This window comes from Harpia harpyja, chromosome 1, assembly GCF_026419915.1.
Source record: "Harpia harpyja isolate bHarHar1 chromosome 1, bHarHar1 primary haplotype, whole genome shotgun sequence".
In the NCBI taxonomy this organism is placed as follows: Eukaryota; Metazoa; Chordata; class Aves; order Accipitriformes; family Accipitridae; genus Harpia; species Harpia harpyja.
Window position 1 is genome coordinate 82,455,745 of NC_068940.1, and position 20,593 is coordinate 82,476,337.

The window sequence follows — 20,593 nt, forward strand, 5'->3', positions numbered from 1 at the left end:
GTGGAGCCCTCGGGTCAACCCCCTGACCTGCAGCTCCTCCGAGGAGATCCCCACAGGGCAGCATGCGGCTGGCCCAGCCCAAACCTGGGACACAGTGGATTTTATCAAACCTGTCTGGAAAACTGCTGTAATGGCTCAGAAAGTTTGCTGACTTTTTAGAGGCCAGGATAGCTGGCTGATGTCAGGGATGGTGCCACCTGAATGGGTATGCAGCCTTTGGGAAGCGCCTATCAGTCAAGGCAGCCCTTGCGGGGATGGATGATCGATAAGGGGAGAAGGGAGAAAGGCCAGCCACCAGCTGGGAGGCTGCATTGAGCATGGGCAAGGGAACAAGCCAAGAAACATATTGACCCAGACCTGTGAAAAACAGTCCAAGGATGATTTAAGAATCTTAATGAACACATTTGCCAACAGAAAAAGGAGAAAATACTTCTTCCTTCTTCTTCTTCTTTTTTTTTTTAACCTTTTCAAGCCACTATACAACCCTTTTTGGGCATACTTTGTAACAGCTGTTCAGATGGGTGTGGAAAAAAGATGTGACTGTCTGCTCTGCCCTGTGTGGTGAGCAGAAAAAATGAATCACCAAAAATAAAAATCAGTCCTTCAAGTTAATCCTGTCAGAATCCTATATCCTAACCTATCAATAATCCTATATATTCATGAGCATCAAGCTTCACTGCAAATATTGAAACAGAACTAAATGCACATGCTCGGGCAATTGCTTTGGGAATATTTTTCAGCAACAGAAAGTGGTGCACTGGGTGGCTAACAAGCTTTTCTGGTCCAGAGGGGCAGTCCAGATGGATGCAGAACATGCAGTCCTCTATCTGCTGAACTGCCAAAGTGTCTCTTTAAAGAGACAAGTAAATCCTAAAGACACCTCTTACAGCCCAGGTAAGGGCTTGTTTTCCAGCTTGGAAAACATCTGCAGAAGTTAAGGGGAAGGAGTATTTTCCTGTGGCCACAGATGACGGCTGTCACTTTGCCATCACTGCTGTGACTTCAGATTTCCAAGTAGCATGTGGAACTCTCCCAAGAACAGTGGGTCTCTGCTGGCACAGCAAAGTCCTCCCACTCCTCCTGGCCCTCCTGGGTGCTGGTGGCATGGAAGCCCATGTGGAGGACCTCATTGCCCTCTCCGAGGAGGCAGATGGACATGCGATCCTCTCAGAAGAGAAACAACGTTGTACTGCACCAGCTGGCTGTCTGGTAGTGGACACGACACGCTTCCCTCCACCATCTGCCCACCGCTTCCCAGCGTTTTGAAGCCACAGTCTCTTGTCAAAGTCTATGTCTGCAACCTCATCTGAACTGTAGGCAGGTGCCACTTCCCACCTTCACCCCCTCTGTTTAGCTCCAATGTGTCGCTTTCTTATTTGGACAAAATAAACTAAAGCTGTCTTCTCGCAAAGAGGCAAAGCCAGTATACCTGGTACTCTACCAAAAAAATCTCCACTGCCAACAGCACTTGCCCTTCCCGAAGGAGTGAGTTCAGAGCTGGGTGCAGTTTAAAGAGTAAGTGACTGTGGCTCAGATGGGCTTGCTGAACAAACCTTAGAAAAGTTTGATCAAAAGTAAAAAAAAAAGACCCAAACTGGAGCTCTAAGTTACTGTCTTCTTCACGGCCTTTCTTGTACATCTAGAACATGTTGCTTGTTACAGTTCTTAAAAACATCAGATTACTGACTTTTTAAAGGGATTTTTTGTTATATGGTACTTTTTGGAGTGCTGTTATCATACATGTTTTCTATTTTGTGAGGGCTGTTTGTTGCATTCATCTCATTTATAAAAGTTTAAAATCCCTGTCACTGATAGGTGCTGAACAAACCCAGCAAGAGCTGGGGATTTTTGTTCCACTTTGCTTTCTTATAGCCCTGCAGTAACATTTGTATTCACCTGCTTAAATGTAAAATGCTGGTCAAGTGTGTGACATTATCCCATTTGTCTAACAGGTAAGCTGCAAAGTGCTGCAATTCTTTCATCAGTACATGTTGGGCTGCAACTACTTCTGGATGCTCTGCGAAGGCATTTATCTTCACACGTTGATTGTGGTGGCAGTGTTTGCTGAAGAGCAGCGTTTGCACTGGTATTACCTCTTGGGCTGGGGTATGTATGTTATAATTTGTAGCAAAATGATCAATTCTTTCAGATGTTTGAATTCTACCATTTATACACCTGAATTTTTTTATTTATACCTTTAGATCATAGCTTAAGATTGAGTTCTTGGGTCCTAAATTTGAGTGCATTTATTTAGATGGGCCTAGAGACTTACAAAAATCAGCAAGAATCAGTATCCATTATTTGCTGCATCTTGGGATTTGCTGAAAGAAATGCTTAAGTTTTGTCAAGCAAAGCTTTGGGAAAGGAATAGATTTCTATCCAAACGCATCTCTTTTCTGAACAAAAGTTGTCTATTTTTGTCACTTTATATGCAAAAATATTAATCTGTGACAGTACTTGTAAAAGTATATTATTTCTGGAATGAAGAAGAGGAAGAATCAGTATCTATGTCTCCCAAAGTGAAAAAACACAGTATGTAGAAAAAGGAACCAGAACGTCTCTGGAAGTGAATCCAGTATCAGATATATTTTTGCAGATGTTGTTTTAAAGGAGAAGATTCAGTTTTACCTACACAGGAGTAGATAATGGCTCTGGTGTCAGGGCTGATTTTGTCCAATAACGGTGATCTCTAAAGCATTTCAGAGAAACCTACAGGTGTCAATAAGCAAATCTTAATGATATTCTATGACAGAATTTACAAGCCCATACAATATGGATGCAAACTGTAAGTAGTCACATGCATATTGCCCAAGGAACCATGACTAGGTCTGGTCCTTCATCTCCAAATATGCAGATCTCTTCTTTTTTCACTAAGAAAGCCCTTCCTTTTAATTAGTAGCAACAGCAGATATTTATCCTTTGGACTGTCTGGTCCAAGAAAAGGCCATATAAATACAACCATTATATTACAGTGGAGTGCAGTCTCTTTCACATTTAAATCACTGTGGTAAATCCAGTCCACATCAGTGTTGACAGAAAATCATTATCAAGAGCTTTTTCCCAGTTTGGGAAACATGAATCTCTGGCCTCATTCCAGTTTCTGGCAAGCCAGTCCCCATATCTTGAAACCTCGGTGCAGCTAAGCAGCAAATGATGGACCTTTTTCCATCATCCCATTGCACTTAGGGATGTTGACTTGTATTCAGCTCTTGCAATCCCAGTCTGAAGCTGCTAGAATTTACTCTATATCTTCCATCCTCTTTGGAGGTGCTCTACTTGTTCAACATTATTTCATTTACAGCAGGAAAATAAAAAATAGCCCTACTGCTTAAACAAAGAAAAATTAGGGATTAATTAGATCAGAGAAAAATGACCCAGTTCTGAGTGTTCTGAAGAAGTTTAAAACTCTGACTTCTACCAGTAGTTAGGCATCCAGTATCAAGTCCTACATAGGCAGTAACAGCAAAGTGGAAAGTTGTTATTCCCCTGTTTGGATTTCCATCTAAGAGCATGGTAACTTACTTTCCTCTTATGGTATAAGACTTAGTGCTCTCTGGATACCTACATTAGATACCTAGAAAATCAGCACAATTTTCTATTTTATATGGATTGTAGTGCCAGCTAACAGTTTCCAGGCACATAAGAACTCTAAGAACTCATCTTCATTTTTTTTTTTTTTTAAGAAAATGCCATCATGCACTCTTTTTTCTTATGAGAATGGCATCTTTTCTGAGAAGAGAGGGACCTGTCGTGCTTTTGGAATTAAAAGTATGTGGAATATCATCAGCTCTTAAATGAAGACAAACTTCCTGAAGAACCCTAAACTGAATCAAGGTTTCTGGACTTTGTCAATCCAAATAGCTGAGCCCTCTTGGAGCAAGCCACTGCGCTATCACAAAGTTTTCATAGTTCAGAATATTTGAATATACAAAGTCTGATAGGGCTCTACTTTTGAAATGGCAGCCCTATGTGAAGAGTCATTTTAAACATTTCCTTTCAGATAAAGCTTTTTCCATTTTCATGTCTTGCAGCATAAGCCTTCCCAAAATAGTGTCATTCCATATTCAATTATGCAAGAGGAAAATGGTCATAAACATATTTTTTTCAGGTGACATTCAATTTAGGCCATGCAATTTAATGCAACTGGGACAGCTAACCTGCAGTGAAAGCTTATGAGCTAGCTGTAATACTACTGAGAATGACACTAGCATCATGGTGCGTAATTCAGTGAAGTTATCTGATAAGATACTCATTAGTGTCTGTAGCACTGCCCAAAAAATAAACAGGGTGGTGGCTGTGGTAATAGGATGATGATATCTTGAGAAGGAAAAGGTTAATAAAAATGTACACAACTCATGACTATGAAGTCTGCAGCCTTTTAAATGAAACTAGATGAATACTTCCACAAAAAAAGTAATCATTAGCACCTCCTAACTAAGGTAGAAATCATTAATAACAAAATGATCTAATTAGGACTACCTGGCCACCCCTTAAGTTTGCATAAATCAGTGTAATTCCACTGATTCCAGAAGCAGTAGTCACACAGTCTAACTTTAAACATCCAGCTATGTTAATCAATGGAGAGAGATACATTTCTCCAAAGGGCAATGCAGAGCAACCAAGCAGATTGTGCTCTGAATTACAATTCTAAAGATAGAGGTAAATGTACAACACAAGATGAAGTTACTCATTATTCATTGTTATAACTAATCCCTATGCAAGAAGATCTAGATTGTTTTATTTGGAAAAATCACTGATGACATTTGTAAAATAGCTTTATAAGAAAAATAAAAATCTGAGCAAATATCTGAGCACTTCTACAATAGGTTTGAGATGATTGAATGGAATCTAACATGGACAGATATATTTCAAGGCTAATACCTTCAGGTGATAGCTTCTCTGGTAACTGCTGCTGGGGATGTAATTTCTCATTTGTTATTGTTTCACTGGGTCAGGAAATCACCCTTATACAGGGCAAGAAAACAGTATCAAATGTGTGCATCCAGCTACAGTCCACTCTGGCTGCTTCAGGCAACTTCATCCACATAAAAGTGAAAAGGGAATCATTTATTTGGACAGTGCTGAAACAGAGTGCCTTCCAAATTCAACTGGAAATAAAATGAAGCATAATTGCCAGTTTGTGCCATAAAGGACCTGGAATGACCTAAGGGGATATGTCATACCTTTTCCTGGGATGGCTGGGGTAAGACCTTTTCTGCACTACTCACTGCTCACCACGTGTCAGTGGGACACCTGGAGTGATACATGTTGTGCCACCAAGACCCAACAGACCTTGGTGCTCCACTTCTCATTAACTCTCTGCCTTTTGGCCCTTTACAAGATAAGAGTAACATCTAGCCCTAGAAAAGCCCATCCAGCCTGCAGCTGGAAATTTGAGCAATAGACAGTCATGAGCTTCTTACCCTGTAACTGACTAATGAAAACTTTCCGTCGCATTCTTAAGATTTGCTTGTGAGTTTGTTGAGCCAAATATTCTAGGTTAATGCGTTTAGCAGAAGAAAAAAGGTCCCTTGGCATCATGTGGCATGCTCTACTCATGATACTCCAAGCCAGAGCGTTCAGATGAAGAATTTTTTACTATTACAGAAAGGCCCCTTAAAGATTGCACTTCAGTCTGTCTGTCAACAAAACTGACTCAGACTTGCTCCATTTCCAAATGAAAAAACTTTCTGAAGCTGTCAATCTCATAAGCCCACCCTAAGGTTGGAAGCTCCTTTCTTTCTGTTCTGAGCTTTTTGTTGTTCTACCGTTCATCATCACCCAAAAAAGGCATTCTGCAGCCAGAAGCCAAGTAATCATTTTCTAACAATACATAAAGGAGAAGGCAATCCAGTTTGTTCTCCCATAGCTGCATTGTCCTCCCAGGGTAAACTGCAGTAAGAACTTTTTTTGGCAGTAGAGTAAGTAGCTGTTGCTTAAAGATACTTGGAGACATCAGTGTCCTATTTACATACTTTTTTGACCTTATTCTCACTCCAGCATTGGCTGGCCTGTACTCTGAGGTAAGACTCCCCAGAATTTGGCTAAGGATTCTCTGTCTCTTCTAAAAGTGTTTATGAAATCACTAACACCTGAAGAAACAAGGAGCCACGTTCTTCCTTCTGTGACTAATCACGGTATCAGCAGGACATTTTCACACATTTTTATTTATAATTATAGAACATCCAAAGCTCAGAAGAAACGTCCATGGTTTATAGGGAACAGGCAGCAGTAACACCAAAGGTGTCCACAGAGCTCTCTCTGCACAGGACAGACAAGGCAGTAGATCATCTCCCCACTGGCCAGCTGTCTGTATGTGCAAGGTTGTACAAACTGGGGTCAGTATTATAGTACAGACTCCCTGATTCCAGGTTTCTAGCCTATTGGAGAGGGACACAACATACAAGCAAGCTGAAGGAAGATGACAGGAGTGGACCAGATTGTCACTCTTAGTGTCCGGCTGGAAATAAGAATTTGAGGCTTCCAGATTGTTAAGCATGGCATGTTCTCAGGCCTTTGGCGCAGTGCGTATTTGCTCCCATCACCTCCCTGTCAGAGCAGTGGCCTCCCCTGAGGCTTCACAGATAAGTCAGGAGATGTGGATTTATGGTATCCACAGCTTCACTCCCTGCTGAGATAAAGCTGCATGGGCTTGGCTGCACAGATGCTGGGAACCTGCAGAAGATACCACAAATTCCCATCCCCCAAAAACCCCTCCTGGCTCCAAACATTTTCTCTTGCCATAGGCTCCAAAGGAGCAACTCCTTGCTCTGTTGTTTATTGCTCCATAATCTGGCATGCGAGTTAATGTGCCTCTCCCTTGCTCAACAGTGATTTACATGGTTTTGACAAGTGTCCCTGGTTTCCCGAGGTAATACTCTGCTGAGAACCGAATGATCCCTGCACCGTTCCCACACTGCCTGCTCACACCCTTTCCTGCACAAGCCGCAGCAGCGCAGGGGAGCCTGGCAGCAGCTTTGTGACGCTGCAGGAAGGCATGGCCCATGGGCTTTGCTTCTCCTTTCGGCCTGCCTTGAACGTTATTCCCTTTTGCATCTCACCATTGAGGTAATGCTAGGGCCCTGAGTGCGATGGGATTGCAGTTCTTTCCTGAAAGCTGTGATTTCACATGCATGTGTTTTGTGGACAAGACTTACTAGTGTGTTAGACATTTGAAATTCAAGCTAAAAAAATACCAAGACTGATCTATAACTTTAATCATTTCAGGGTTCCCTTTAGTGCCAGCATCTATTCATGCTGTTGCAAGAGCCAGATACTTCAATGACAAGTGAGTAGCATGTCTGTTTTTGAAGGAACTTAGCATTATTTAACTGTGTAACATATTTTATTTCAGTTAATAATAAATTTTAATGGTGTATTTCCCCTCCAGCTGCTGGATGAGTGTTGACACGCACTTGCTCTATATTGTTCATGGACCTGTAATGGCAGCTTTATTGGTAAGAATATTATTTGCTATCAACAGTTTAATAATTATTTTAGAAATGCTGCTAACCTGTACAGAACAGAAGTTTCTGTACTTTAAGTGTTTTGGTCAAAACTCAGAAGTAGCTAGAGGCTTTCTCTACTCAGTTTTACAAGGACAGGTTCTCAATATTTTTCAAAAACAAGTCCTGTAAAGGGACCTCCCATTGAAGAATCAGATTGAGGCAAACAGAATCACTAACTGCTTTTGAAAATCAGGGCGGACACTCTCTCCCAGTGTAACTTATTTGTGACAAATTTATTGCATTTATGTGACATCAATGAGGCATTTAGTTATGCTTTAGCTGGGGTGAGCTGAGTGCAGACTGGTCACTCAGCATGAGTTTTACTCGTCACTGAACTGGTGTGGTCCAAAGGTAGGGAGCTAAACTAGTCCGGGGAAGGGACTGGACTGGGCTGTCTGAGTAGGACAAGATTCAAAGTGCAGCTTGGCAATGTGTATACATATAACATCTTGTATGCTAGTGGTGCTGTTTGGCACAGTAACCCTGACGTTCCTGAAAGGTGCAGTAAGGGTTTTATTTGACCCAAGCCCCAAGCTCACCTCAGTGTGTCACCCAAGATGGACTTTCAGCTTTTGAGCTGTCTCTTGCTTGCAAACTTCTGCGTGGACGTACCTGCAGTAATTACCTCAGAGATCAAACAGTAGGGCAGTGAATACTGGGAACACCTTTGAATAAAGAAACACCTTTCCATCTAATAGCTGAAAAACCTGAAAATCTTTCTACACTTTCTTGAGAAGCAGTCTTGCACATCAGCAATGCGAAGCAGCCCATTCCTCCCTGCCATATAGGCAGTCTGCTGTTCCCATAAAATCACATCTATTGTGGGTTTACTGGTTCAATCTTAATTGCTTCTGCTGTTGTAATGCCAGCTAGCTTCTAGGAGAGGCCATTCAGCCTTTATTTTTATCACCATGCTCCAGGTCTGTACATCTTAGCCACAAAGAAAAAAGGAGGGACTGGTTTTTATGTAAAAAAGGCAATCTTCAACTGTTTTCAAAGTAAGGTATTATAATTCCTGGTTTGTGCTTATGCCATTTCTAGTCTTATTTTTCTTGTGACGATATCAATGTCTACAGAACGTCCTGCATGATTTGATGCAAAAATCCCATAGTGACAGACTGGCTCAGAAGAGCTGAGGATTTTTACCTTTCTAAAGTCTTTTTTCCGCTTTTCACAGTTACTTCCAGAAATTCTAAAAGTGAAGGTTAAGCAGAGTGAGTGAAGTCAGAGTAGGATGGAGAATAAGGTTTAGATTTAATGCTGAATGGGACCTCAGAAGTCATTTATTATTCCTTTTTTCCAGTAGAGCACAAATGTAAAACAGTTGAAAGGTCTCTCACTAGTTAAGAAGTGATGAAATGCTTTACCAAAGCCTATTGACTCATGTTTTATTGTTCTGAAAGATTCAACTGAAATTTCTTATATATCTGTGGAATTCGGGCTATTAAAATACCTATGTAAGTTTTGCAACTTACACACTTCTTTTAAAAAATCATCTGAAAAAAAGTCTATTGACGTTCTGAAACGTAGGTGCCTCATATTACTGTAACAGAGTGGAAAAGAGTGATCTGGGCACACTGGAGAGGGAGAAGGTCTGTGATACCTAGGGTGTCCACAGGGTACCCTCTGCGCTCATTATCAGCCTGGGTCTGCCCTCCCTGCTCCACCACAGGCTCTCAGCACACCCTGCAAGGAGCTCTCTGTGAAGCCAGGGTCAAAAGCACGTTTCTGTATGCTGAGCACCCACAGCTGGAATCAGAGTTCTAGAAATGACTGAGGAGATGAGATGCTGAGCTACTCGGCATCGCCGACCATAAGGGTCAGGGGCAAAACTTTCTGAAGCCTCTGGCATTTCTGCCCTGAGCCAGCAAGTGTTAACTTTTACCTGTGGGTAGTGTACTACAGGGTCCATGCAGTCTGGTGGAGGCAAGGGGCAGCCTAGGTTCTTCTCAAGAGCAACCTTGCCCCCCCTGCTCATACACAAGCCTGAAGTAGTGGCCCGTGTAAGATGGAGCACATTCCTTGGAGAAATTGTGTGCCCCCATAGGTCCCATATGCCCAGGGACACACTGGGGTTTGTCTCACCTGGCTGCAGACATCTTCAGTGCGGACTGATGCAAGATACCTAGGTGACCTTCAGCCTCAGAATAGAGACATGGTTACTCCTTGGGGACAATTCGTCCATCCCGTTTAAAATTTAGACATAAAAATGAGATTAGTTGTTCCCTGGAAATCCTGAATTTGCCCACATCAGTGTCAAAACAGCCAGTGCTTCCTAGAACTGTTCCCTGCCTGCCTGAAACATCCATTAAGGCTTCCTAAGGGAAGTGTGTAAAGCAGCTTAACATCTCTTTTCTGAAGACATTCAACGTACTTTCTAAGGCCTGACTCCCAAGCAGCTGCCCATTATGAGCTATGATGAAGCTAGAAAACTACAGTTTACTGCCATTTATGTGCTCTGTATTTTTATTTTGAATGTCAGTTTAATTTGAGTGCTTTCACATATAATGGCTTTGCTTTTGCAGGTCAATTTTTTCTTTTTGCTTAACATTGTCCGAGTTTTGGTGACAAAGCTAAGAGATACCCATCGTGCTGAGTCCAACATGTATATGAAAGCTGTCAGAGCCACTTTGATCCTGGTGCCCTTACTAGGAATTCAGTTTGTTATTATTCCCTGGAGACCAGAAAACCGACTTGCTGGAGAAATATATGATTACATCATGCATATATTAATGCATTACCAGGTATGTTATATAGTAGCAACTTCAGCTTAGGTGTGGTGCTTGCTGTTAAGTTAATTTAGCCAAAGATGCTGTTGCCAGTTGTCTTGCCCTGAAACTGAGCAGGACCGTGGTTTTGCAGTTCTTTTCTAACCACTTTCACATTATTGGATTACCTGCCTTTGCATGAGTTGCACAGCTACATAAATAACAACCACAAGATAGGGAAGACAATGAAAAATGCAGCAAAAATGATCAGATGGCACTATTTCTAAACTAAGGAGAGAAAACTGAGATCACAGAGGGCTTTTATGTTCCAACATGATTTCTGTTGAAGTGCTCAAATTGACTGAAACTGGTGCTGTGAGGTTAATATTAAAATTAGCTGTGTATGCAAGCTGTTGTACAGAGGGAATGCCAACACACAGAAGAAACGACTGAGACAATGAAACTTAATTTAGGAGTTAATATTCCATTATTAGGCAGTTTAAATTCAAATATAAGACTGACATTTTTATTTCGTAAATGCTTTGGAAATACAGCATCATTCAGTAAGTCTGGTTTGTTTTCTTTTAAAAACAAAACAAAACAAACCTAAATGACTTTAAATGCTTGGTGAACTGGTTTACTGACTACAATATATCCAGTCCTATATTGACTAGGAAAGGCAGATTTCTAATGTGTTTGTGAACAGTGGTCAACATGAGTGAATACAGTGACCCGCTTCTTGTTTCCTTTCATTCAGAAGCTAAATGCAGAAATTATTTTAATGTTGTAGTAAGAAAACAGCTTAAAAAAAAAAAAAATCAGTGGTGCTTTTTCCTTAAATGAAATTATAAATAATGCTACCAAAATCTATGCATCCTGTCATCTTAGATTATATTTTCTGTTTATCACGCTTATCCCTTCAAAACTGTGGGTGTGCATGCTACTGCATGCATAGAATAACTGAAGTTATAAGTCTATTTTTGCAGTGTATGCCATCTTATATTACAGTTCTGCTTAAAAGGAATGTGAGTCTGCTTATTCTATTGTTACTTGTATTGTCAATTCTTTGGCCTCAAGGGCTATAAAGGAATCTCTCCAAATAAGTTTTCTGGTGACAAGTTGCTTACAGTTTTACCAAGTTAGGATAAGATAGAGTGTTACAATTATCATTTTACTCTTAAAGCATCTTTCAAATCCTGTGAGGTTGTCGGAGAATTACAAAAAGAATGTTAGTAATCTTAATTACCAATCCTAATTATGATCATTATGCAATAGAAAGTCACCAAACCAAGGTTAAAATGGAACCAGAAACAAAACCAAAGTATCGTGAAACTGTTGTACCAACGGATGGGATTAGGTGAGGGAGGGATCCAAGGAGGCAAAGTTTCATCTCCAATGGGTTCCTTCTGCCCTTGTCTCAGTCATCGGGAACGGGTGTCTCTCCGTGGCTTGTTGACCCCGATCACCCCCTGCCAATACATTTTGTTCCATTTCAGCAGTGGAGACAGTGCTGAGGACACCGGTGTGGGCACATGGTGGGGGCTGCCCCTGCCCCACTGCCGCTGTGCCCAGAGAGGCCACTGGGCATGTCGAGGGGTGACAGCCCACCCAGGGCTATCCCCGAGCCAGGGCAGCAATGCAGACCTCACAGGAGAGCTCTTGACACCTCTGCAATGTAATCTCAATGTGCTTCCCACCAGCATGCAAAATTTGGCTTTTTGGGAGGGCTGTGCAGTTGTCTGGCTAACTGCAGCTGACTGTGACACTCCCTTTTCTACTTAGAGTGGATTTTTAATTGTATTCTAAAATAAACTTTCTTAATCCTTTCCCAGACATTTCTTGTATGCATATTTAAGATAGCCAGCTATATAACCACTCCTCTGCTGCTCATTTTCTTCTAAGACTGATTATGTAATTAGCAGATATTGTATTAGCATGTGTAATGGCTATATTTCCCTGCTAGCTATTGCGCTCTCATAAACCACAGCGCAGCCTGCCTCTCCATAAACTAGCAGCAGTCTATTACTTTTTGCATCCCGTGGCATGTCAATCATATACAAGCAGGCATTGTGGGTGCAATTATGATTTTTTTCTGGTGGAAAATATAATACATTCTCCATTTCTGCGCTGGTTAAGTGATTAATTTTTTATGGCTTTTCTAGAACAAAAGAGAGACAGATTTTCAACAGCACACTGCTTTAAGTGAGCACGATGGTTTGATGTATTAGTTACATTGTCCATGTACACAGAAATGGTGCAAACAAGCACTGCAGTCTATTGTAAAAATCAGAGGATTGAAAATGATGAATGAGAAAGGGTTTGTTCCCACAAGAAACTGTGTCATGGTATTTTTTTCAGAGAATGGTTTTCCCAGCTGATAAACAACAAGTCGAGATGTTACATGCTAGGTTTCCTCTGCTGAAGTTACTTTTGAATAACAGAAGCCAGTCTGGTTTTGAATTGTCCTGGTTTTTTTGCAATACTATCATCAGTGCTCACCATTTTAAGCAGAAGTGTTTTTTTCAAATATGATTATATAAGCAATTCCCAAACACTGTATATCTACCTCCCCTGTATCAACTGGCTTTTGTGCTGCAAATATGAATGCATGTACTTCGCCAGCCAGCCTCCCATGGATACTGTAAAAATAGAGATTAATATCACCCCTCACCATCACCAATATCAGCCCTTCAGTCTCCAGACTGTGCTGAAATGAAGACTGTGCCAGGCAAAAGAAAGATATTTCAACCCTTGAGTGGAATAACTTATGCACAGAGTGGGATGCTGTAGGTGCATTGCTGAACACGCAGTTAGCTTATTAAACAGAGCTCCTAAAGTAGGCACCAGAAAGCAAACGTTTGCACTCCAGAAGAGCCAGTGAGTTGCAGATTTTCCCTAGCCTGTTAGATGATGTTGAGAGCACATGAAAGATGCAGAATTCCTCAGAGTGTAAAGCATTACAGTACAGGATGCGCTGGCTCCTTGCACACTTCTGGCATGAAAACACACCTGTCCCTTAAAAGCCTGAAAACTCCCACCGTGCTGCCCAGCAAAGATGAAATGGTACACCTGGGCAAGGAGGGTGCCTACTGCGAAGGAGTGGAGCAGCGACAGCCCTGTGTCCTGCATGTACCTGCATTCAGGTCTCCGTGCCGAGGGAGGGCAGGAGAGATGTGGCTTGTGCCTCACACCCTGGTGGGGCCATCTGCACCTCCGCTGGCCCTGGGGCTGCTGCTGCCGCTCCCCCCACCCTGGGAACCTCTGAGCATCTTTTGAGGGGTCCCAGGCTGCAAAGAGATCGGGGTGCTGAGCTCCTGTCAGAGGGTCTGCTACCAGAGACCATTATCCCAGCTTCTGATCGCTGACGTTCGTCCACAGCAGAGGCCTCACAAGAAAAAAGGAAGAGTAGAAAAATGCAATAACCCCATGATACATCGGTTAGTCCCACATATAGACCCCCCCACCAGATGCTCTCAAACAAGCCCAGTGATTAACGCACTCCTGCTTGCGAGCTCCTTCCACCAACTGTGCCTTCTCACCGAATTCTCTCTCCAGCTTGTTGTAGCTGGGTTTGTAGAGGCTATCACGGCACCTAACGTGGCACTGTTGCTATGCCAGAGAAGACTTAGCCATGGAGGTCTGCTCGGTGCAGTGGAGAAATAGCCCCCCAGTCAACAGCAATACACAAGCACTTAAAGTTACTCTTCTTCTCAATACCTTGCTGACTGCGGCCCTAAATGTGCAAGTCTGCCTCTAATGAGAAATTAAAACACTATTCAGCATAAGGGACTTGGGTTTTATTGGCAAATAAAAAGTTTTTTTCTATTAACGATGCCAAACCAGACAGAAACATTTTCTCCTTCTGTGCAAAGTTAAGGTCATAGGACTGCTTTTGACAACATAAGTGGGGTTTTTTATTTCCTGTTCTTTTTTTATTTGCATTATTAGTAATTTCAAGACTTTCTAATATTCTGAGCCAATAAAAGTTGGGGAAAATGTTTTTTTGAAAGCTGGATATTATAAAGTGCCATTTTTGTATGAAAAATTAATGTACAAAATGACAGTAATGAAATCTCCAGCAGAGAGTGGGAGAAGCAAAGTGTGAGCTTTGGCTGATGGGATGTCTCCGTCATTTTGCAGCAGGGAGGCTGCCGTCTTCAGCCCTCTCATGACAATCTCCCCACCTCAGTAGCAGCAGAAACTGCACAGACACATTCTTTGCTTTGCTTATTTTTTTTTTAACTTAACATAAATGAACGCTTGATAACGCAGTCATTTACCTCAGAGATACTGTATTAATGTGCTGTGAATGAAGATGATGAGGAACACAGTATTGTTTTTCCTCAAAGCTTTTTATCTTTGCTGAAATGAGAGAGATGGGAATCGGAAGTACTTGTATGAAGAACCTTGGCCATGCTTTTTTTTTTTTTTTGCTGTCCATTCAGATCCAGAAGTGAGAAGTGAATGGACATGGACCAAAGCTCACACACTGATTTTTTTTATATTATGGCCATCTGTACAATTACATGTGCCATCATCGTCTACCATCAATAATTAATATATCATCCCACTAAAGCCTAAATGGCAACACGCTGTGTGTAATTAGGGCAGAAACTAAGGCCATGGACGTGCTCAGGAATAACAGGAATAAGCATATCTATATAGACTTTCTTGGTTTTATGGAGATATAAGCTAGAAGAAAAACAACCGAGGTATCAGAAACCCATGTAAATTTGCAGTATCTGCATAGGTATTTTTTGTTTGTTTCTTTTTAACCTGAGCAAATTACTGGAACTTCTCTTCAAGACACTCAAGTCTTCTAGGAGAGTGAGATACAAATTAAATACCTGTCAAGCAAAGAATGTCCTTGGACCAGTATAGGCACTTAAACACAGGGAAAAATTCACTATAGTGTCAGTAAGGTACATGAAGGTCTGAAAGCTGCTGAATCTGCCCAAGCCCTAAGGCATGATTTGGCCGAAAGCCACATTAATCTGGTCTTCATGTGGTTCCAGAAATAAAGAATTTCAGAAGAATCCACTAAAGGCCTTAATCTCAAAAGAAATGTATTCTTTATCTCTGCCTTCAATACAACAGCCAACGTTATCCTGCTGGCAGCAGATGATATATCACAGGTCAGTTTAACAACTCCACAGAGTGGCAGAGAGATAAAATTGACCTAGAGATCTCATCCTCAACAAGAACTGCACCCTGAGCAAAGACCAGCAGCAGTTAGAGAGAATATGGAAGATGTATGTCAAAGAGATATGAGAAATAACCTGTGGGCCTTACATGAAATAATTAACCTACATCCAGTCTGTCACATGTTTTAATAGATCCACTGTAGATTTATCATCATCCCAAGCCCTCCTGGCTCTGAAGAGACAAAGTTAGTGTCTGCTGCAGATATCTGTGTAGCTTTACAGCTGGAGATAACAATAGTCCTCTGAACCATGGGCAAAACTTTATGTATAAAATGGAAGAAAGAGAAAGTGAAAGCGAAAGCAAAAGAGAAAGAGAAAGAGAAAGAAATAGGAACAGAAACAGAAACAGAAATAGAAATAGAAATAGAAATAGAAATAGAAATAGAAATAAATAGAAATAGAAACACAGATGGCAAAGCCCAGAGGGCCGTTGCTGGTGGAAGAAGAGCAATGGGACATATATGGGACAAACTAGAGAAAATAATTTCTTCAGCCAGAAGATGTACAACATGCATGGTCTCAAAATAACAAGGAACCAGATCTGCTCTCAGCTCACTCCAGACCAGAAGAGCAACTGAAAGAGCTATAAGGCATCACCACAGCTTCCTCTTTAGCTTTTCTGTCAGAAGCTGTCTGGAGAAAACACTAGTTAAGGGAACCACACTCTCCAAAAGAAGAAAAGTAGAGCAATTGCAGGATGTAAGAGAGGAATTAAAATACCATATAGGAACAGAAAGGAAAATGGCTTCACTTCAATAGTTCAGGTTCAATTTTTGCCTGCAGTGAACTGCAGTTCCCAAATTCCCCCTAAACAGGGGAAAGAACAGACTTAGAAAAATTTCTCTGCTTCTTTCTCTCCTCCTGCTGTCTTTTGTATCTGCCATGCCTCATGTGGACTGTGCATCGAGCGTCCCCACTCCCAGAGGAGATCAAGATCCATCTCATTTGCCATCGTGGCTGACTGCTGTTAATAAAAAAACACACTTTAGCAAAATAGCAAGACCCCTGCTGCAACCATGTGCAATGCAGTTCAACAGCAGATGTTTTGCAAGACTGTGCAAATTAATGTAGTGCACACAGCGCAGGAGAAAATCAATGTAGGCCACCAGGAAGTGACACATTGCTCCCCTTGCATAAATTTTTGATTTAGGAATCTGTGGTCTGTCAAAGTCCTGCTTTAGAGGCATAAGGTTTTGGTTGACTTTGTGGTGTTTCTCAAACCAGAACTTATGGACAAACTACCGTGCATTGCATATTGTATACTGGGATTTGAGTTTTTTGAGAATACTCACTGTTTTTCCAAAACATGAAAAGAAACTTTCTTTTTCTCACTATGTCTACCTCCTTGCACATGCTTTTCTGTGTTCATATTTGAAGTCATGTCAAATTACAAATTCTGCATTAGAGAAAATTTCTTGGAGTAAAACAATTGCCAAAATTCAGGTGGTCAGCCCCTCTTCAAACCAGCCTGTGTATCTCTAACGTATAAGCATTTTGTTAACACAGTTATTGCTAATCCTACATTTATGGTCCAAAATATACACTTGAGAGTCCAAGACATTTTACAAAGCATTAGCTACAATTTAACTGGTAATCTGTTAAATGAGGGTTTATAAAAAAGATACAGCTGTAAAGCTCTTCAAAGCAGCCCTTGGGAGCACAAGCTATTGTATTGCAGTTTTCCCCTCAATTTCACAAACTGCCATACGTTTAGTTTATAATAACTGCTTTAAATAATTTAAAATGAAGGCATTTGGCTCCCAGTGATGCTATGTAATGTTATTTTAATAAGAGTGATTGTGGTTAGGACATGGACCAATGTAACTACGTGATTCTGAATGGCAGGCTCTGTGTGTGAGAATTTTCTCTCTTATTAATTTCACACTTTCTCACCTCATGTTCCTGCCTTCACCCTCTTTAATCCTGTAGCAGTAGTGAAATATTATCTGAACAACTGTGGCAATAATTAAATTAATTTTAAGCCATTGAGGACCAAGCTATGATCTGCAATCTCTCTTCTTTTTTTTCTGTCCCCCTACCTTCTAACTCACCTGTTACGGGGGGGGGGGGGTTCCTTTTTCTGACCACTTATGCCTCTTTTCACATAATCTCCGTCCATCGTGATGCCCCACATACGAGTTCACTTATCCTGACATGCAGTTCAATTTAAAGCCTTCCTGGGGCAGCTGGCTTCTCCTTGGCTGACACTTTTAACTGGGTAACTGCACTCTGACAAATAAGTGGCAGCATGTAGGACACAATTGCTCTGCCATCTCTTCAGCAAAGTCAGTGGTAGCGTGGTACTCCACTGTAAGCAAAATATCTATCTATCTATCTAACTTACTTACTTACTTACATAGCATTCAATGTTCCTTCTCTGGGCCTCTTGTACAAAAATAACTTCATAGCCAAAATAGATAATCCATAAATGCTAGTAATATAGAAGAAGATGGCAAAGCATGTTGAAAAGACAAAAATCAGTGTAATAACATAACTGTGAAAGAGGAGGAGGTTAGGTGAAATGTCTGTGATGCAGAGGAAGTGAACTAATGTTTTTATCTTGTATCCATCAAGTCCAAATTTCCAAACAATGCCAAAAAAATTTATATATTCTGATCTCTAAACTCTTTTCTTTTCCTTTCTCTTAGGGCTTACTTGTGGCAACTATATTCTGCTTCTTCAATGGTGAGGTAAGCATGTGAAATACAGCAAATGAACAGAACTTGAAAAATAGTCACTGTGTTGTTCATTAATGAAGAAATGAAGCATGTTGCGCTACAGACTTTGAAATCACATAAAGTCACTTTTTACTTTCTATATACAAGCAGCAGTGTGCATTTTTGAAAGCTCTGTGCAGAGCGTGACTTGAATATCTCTGAGCAGATGCATCAGGAGTGTTACCATTACAAAGCAGATGGCACCAAATGAGGTACAGGCATGCAACTCTCCCCTTACCATCTGCAATTTTGAGACAGAGGTCTAAGTAAAGGAGAAAAATGCTCTACTTCCCTTCCTGCCCCAGAATAGTGGGAAGGACCACAATGCCCCATAAGAAGCAGGCTGGTTTTGAAACATTCTCTCCCCATAGGAATGACTGTATAGCCATGTACAGGCAGTGCTCCAGTGTGTCCTCACTTGCCTCCAAACAATGTGTTACCCCAGAATCCTGGTCTCGAACATTGCTTTCTTCCTTCTTCATTCTCCTGAACGTCACCTTCCATTTTTTTTCAGATTAGATTTTGCAAAACAAATTTGCTTAATGTTTTATAGCTTTAGTGCAAAAGGTTGATTATTCTGTAATTCTCCACCTCTAATGAGAACATACAGATTTGTGCCTAGACTAAAAGTTGTAGCAATGCTAAAAATGAGGAAAGGCAGCAAGAAAATGGACTGAAAACATAAAGTATCTTAAAGGCTGTTTGTTTCTCAGATACGTTTCATCAGATAGATAGCTCTAATTCCAAAGTGCTTTTGGCAATGCCACAGTGTCAGAAAAGCATAACCACCTTTACACCTCCAGGAATACAGTTTTCAAGTTACACCATAATGAATATAACTGGAGCATCTGCTTGCCAACATCATGGCAGACCATATATATCATTTAATTCAAAATTAGATTGCAGGGTATGAATGAGTTTACCTGTCATATGAACAAACGTATAGTGTGCAAGGCAGAAAACTAAAAGCCACATTCCAGGAATGAAAATGAGTCTAAAATAAATACACAGCTCTTTTGTTCATTAAGTATTGTATTAGATTTAATTTAGAATTCAGAATAAATATATTCGGATTAAGAAAATGCACCATATTCATACATGATATTCAGACGTCCAACCTCAGAGACACGCTGCGCTTTGTGGACTTCTGCATTGACTGAGCTGCTGTTAGGAAGTAGCAATAGCAGCCAGTCATTCCTTACATGGACTGAAGATGCACGGTCTAGATCCAAATCCTGAATAACAGCAATAGTCACCAAACCTCTAGTCACCTCTGAAAGTCTTTTTGACACATCTGGCAGCCCACAGTAAAAAGACCTCTTCGTTGTGAAAGGCTCTTATCTGGATATCCACTTTTGATACTTGAATTGTCAGCAAGCCATTACTGAGGGGACACATCTGGAAAGGATGATGCCCAAAAGGTGATAAAAATGAATCTGATATTGAAATGTGGCTTCCAGTTTTGTACTCTATTGCTCCCATAAGTAATCACGTGGATGGCTTAACTACCTTTGGATACCTCCAGACTGCAGGTAGGATTACTGACTCCTTGGTGCAGTGGCTGATCAGAAATGTTCAGCAGTGTCAGGCAGTAAGAACAAACAGCTGTGGGGATTCAGGTTTCCCAAACATGTTGAGAGTGGCTTTTGTTGGTGCTTGGGTATTTTTCACCATTAGACCTATTTTCAGAATTGTTGTATCTGCTTCAGTCTTGCAGATTGTCTAACATGGTCAATGGCAGAGATGCTGAGAAACCCTCTTGTTATTTTCTTATAGGAAATTTTGTTTACTAGACAATAAGGGAAGCTTTTTTTTTTAGAATTTCCCTTTAAGGTGGGCAGGGAGTCAAAGATGACACCTCTTTAATACAGACTCAAGACAGTTTGGTGCTACTTGCATTAGCACATTCCAATAAACATCAAGCAAGTTTAGGTACTAGAGTAGCTGGGCTGGGCTGGGCTTTGCCAGAAGAGAGGATGAAAGGATTATGACCCCTTTCCTCCAAGTCCCATCTATTTCTGCAGTTACACAAGGTGTAAATATATAAAGCACAAAACCTACAGAGGAGCAGCAACAGACTAATGCTAAGATGGTATTAGGTCCTTCCAAAGGGAGCGCTGGTCTGAGTTTGTCTGCCCAAGAGAACTAAGCTGACATAACTTCCCCCAGTCTTGCTGTGTGCAGTAGGACATAGACCAAAGCCACAGTCTGGTCTTCAGGCATGGTAGGAGATTGTTTCCAAGCTGCTGTATACATCTGCTGCCATAGAGCTCAAAATTATTTCTCATGAGAAAATTCAATGTGGGGCAAGGAGAATAATTTTAGTACCACAGGAGCCTGGATATTCTGGGATTTACTTTTTCCTACTGGAATATTTAACTTCAAGGCTGAAATACATGAAGTTTAGCCAGGACAAACAATGCTAAACTCAGTACCACCTGACAGTGTTTTATATT

The 20,593-nt window shown here is 41.1% G+C and overlaps 1 protein-coding gene across 1 annotated transcript in view; it reads left to right on the forward strand.

Moving 5' to 3' along the window:
- The window catches only part of CALCR (calcitonin receptor), a 187,443-nt gene that overhangs the window by 159,833 nt on the left and 7,017 nt on the right, over positions 1 to 20,593 (forward strand). The window contains exons 8-12 of the mRNA XM_052802090.1: positions 1,953 to 2,106; positions 7,228 to 7,288; positions 7,391 to 7,457; positions 10,034 to 10,252; positions 18,069 to 18,110. Coding sequence (XP_052658050.1) covers positions 1,953 to 2,106; positions 7,228 to 7,288; positions 7,391 to 7,457; positions 10,034 to 10,252; positions 18,069 to 18,110 — 543 coding nt within the window. The remainder of the gene's footprint in view (positions 1 to 1,952; positions 2,107 to 7,227; positions 7,289 to 7,390; positions 7,458 to 10,033; positions 10,253 to 18,068; positions 18,111 to 20,593) is intronic.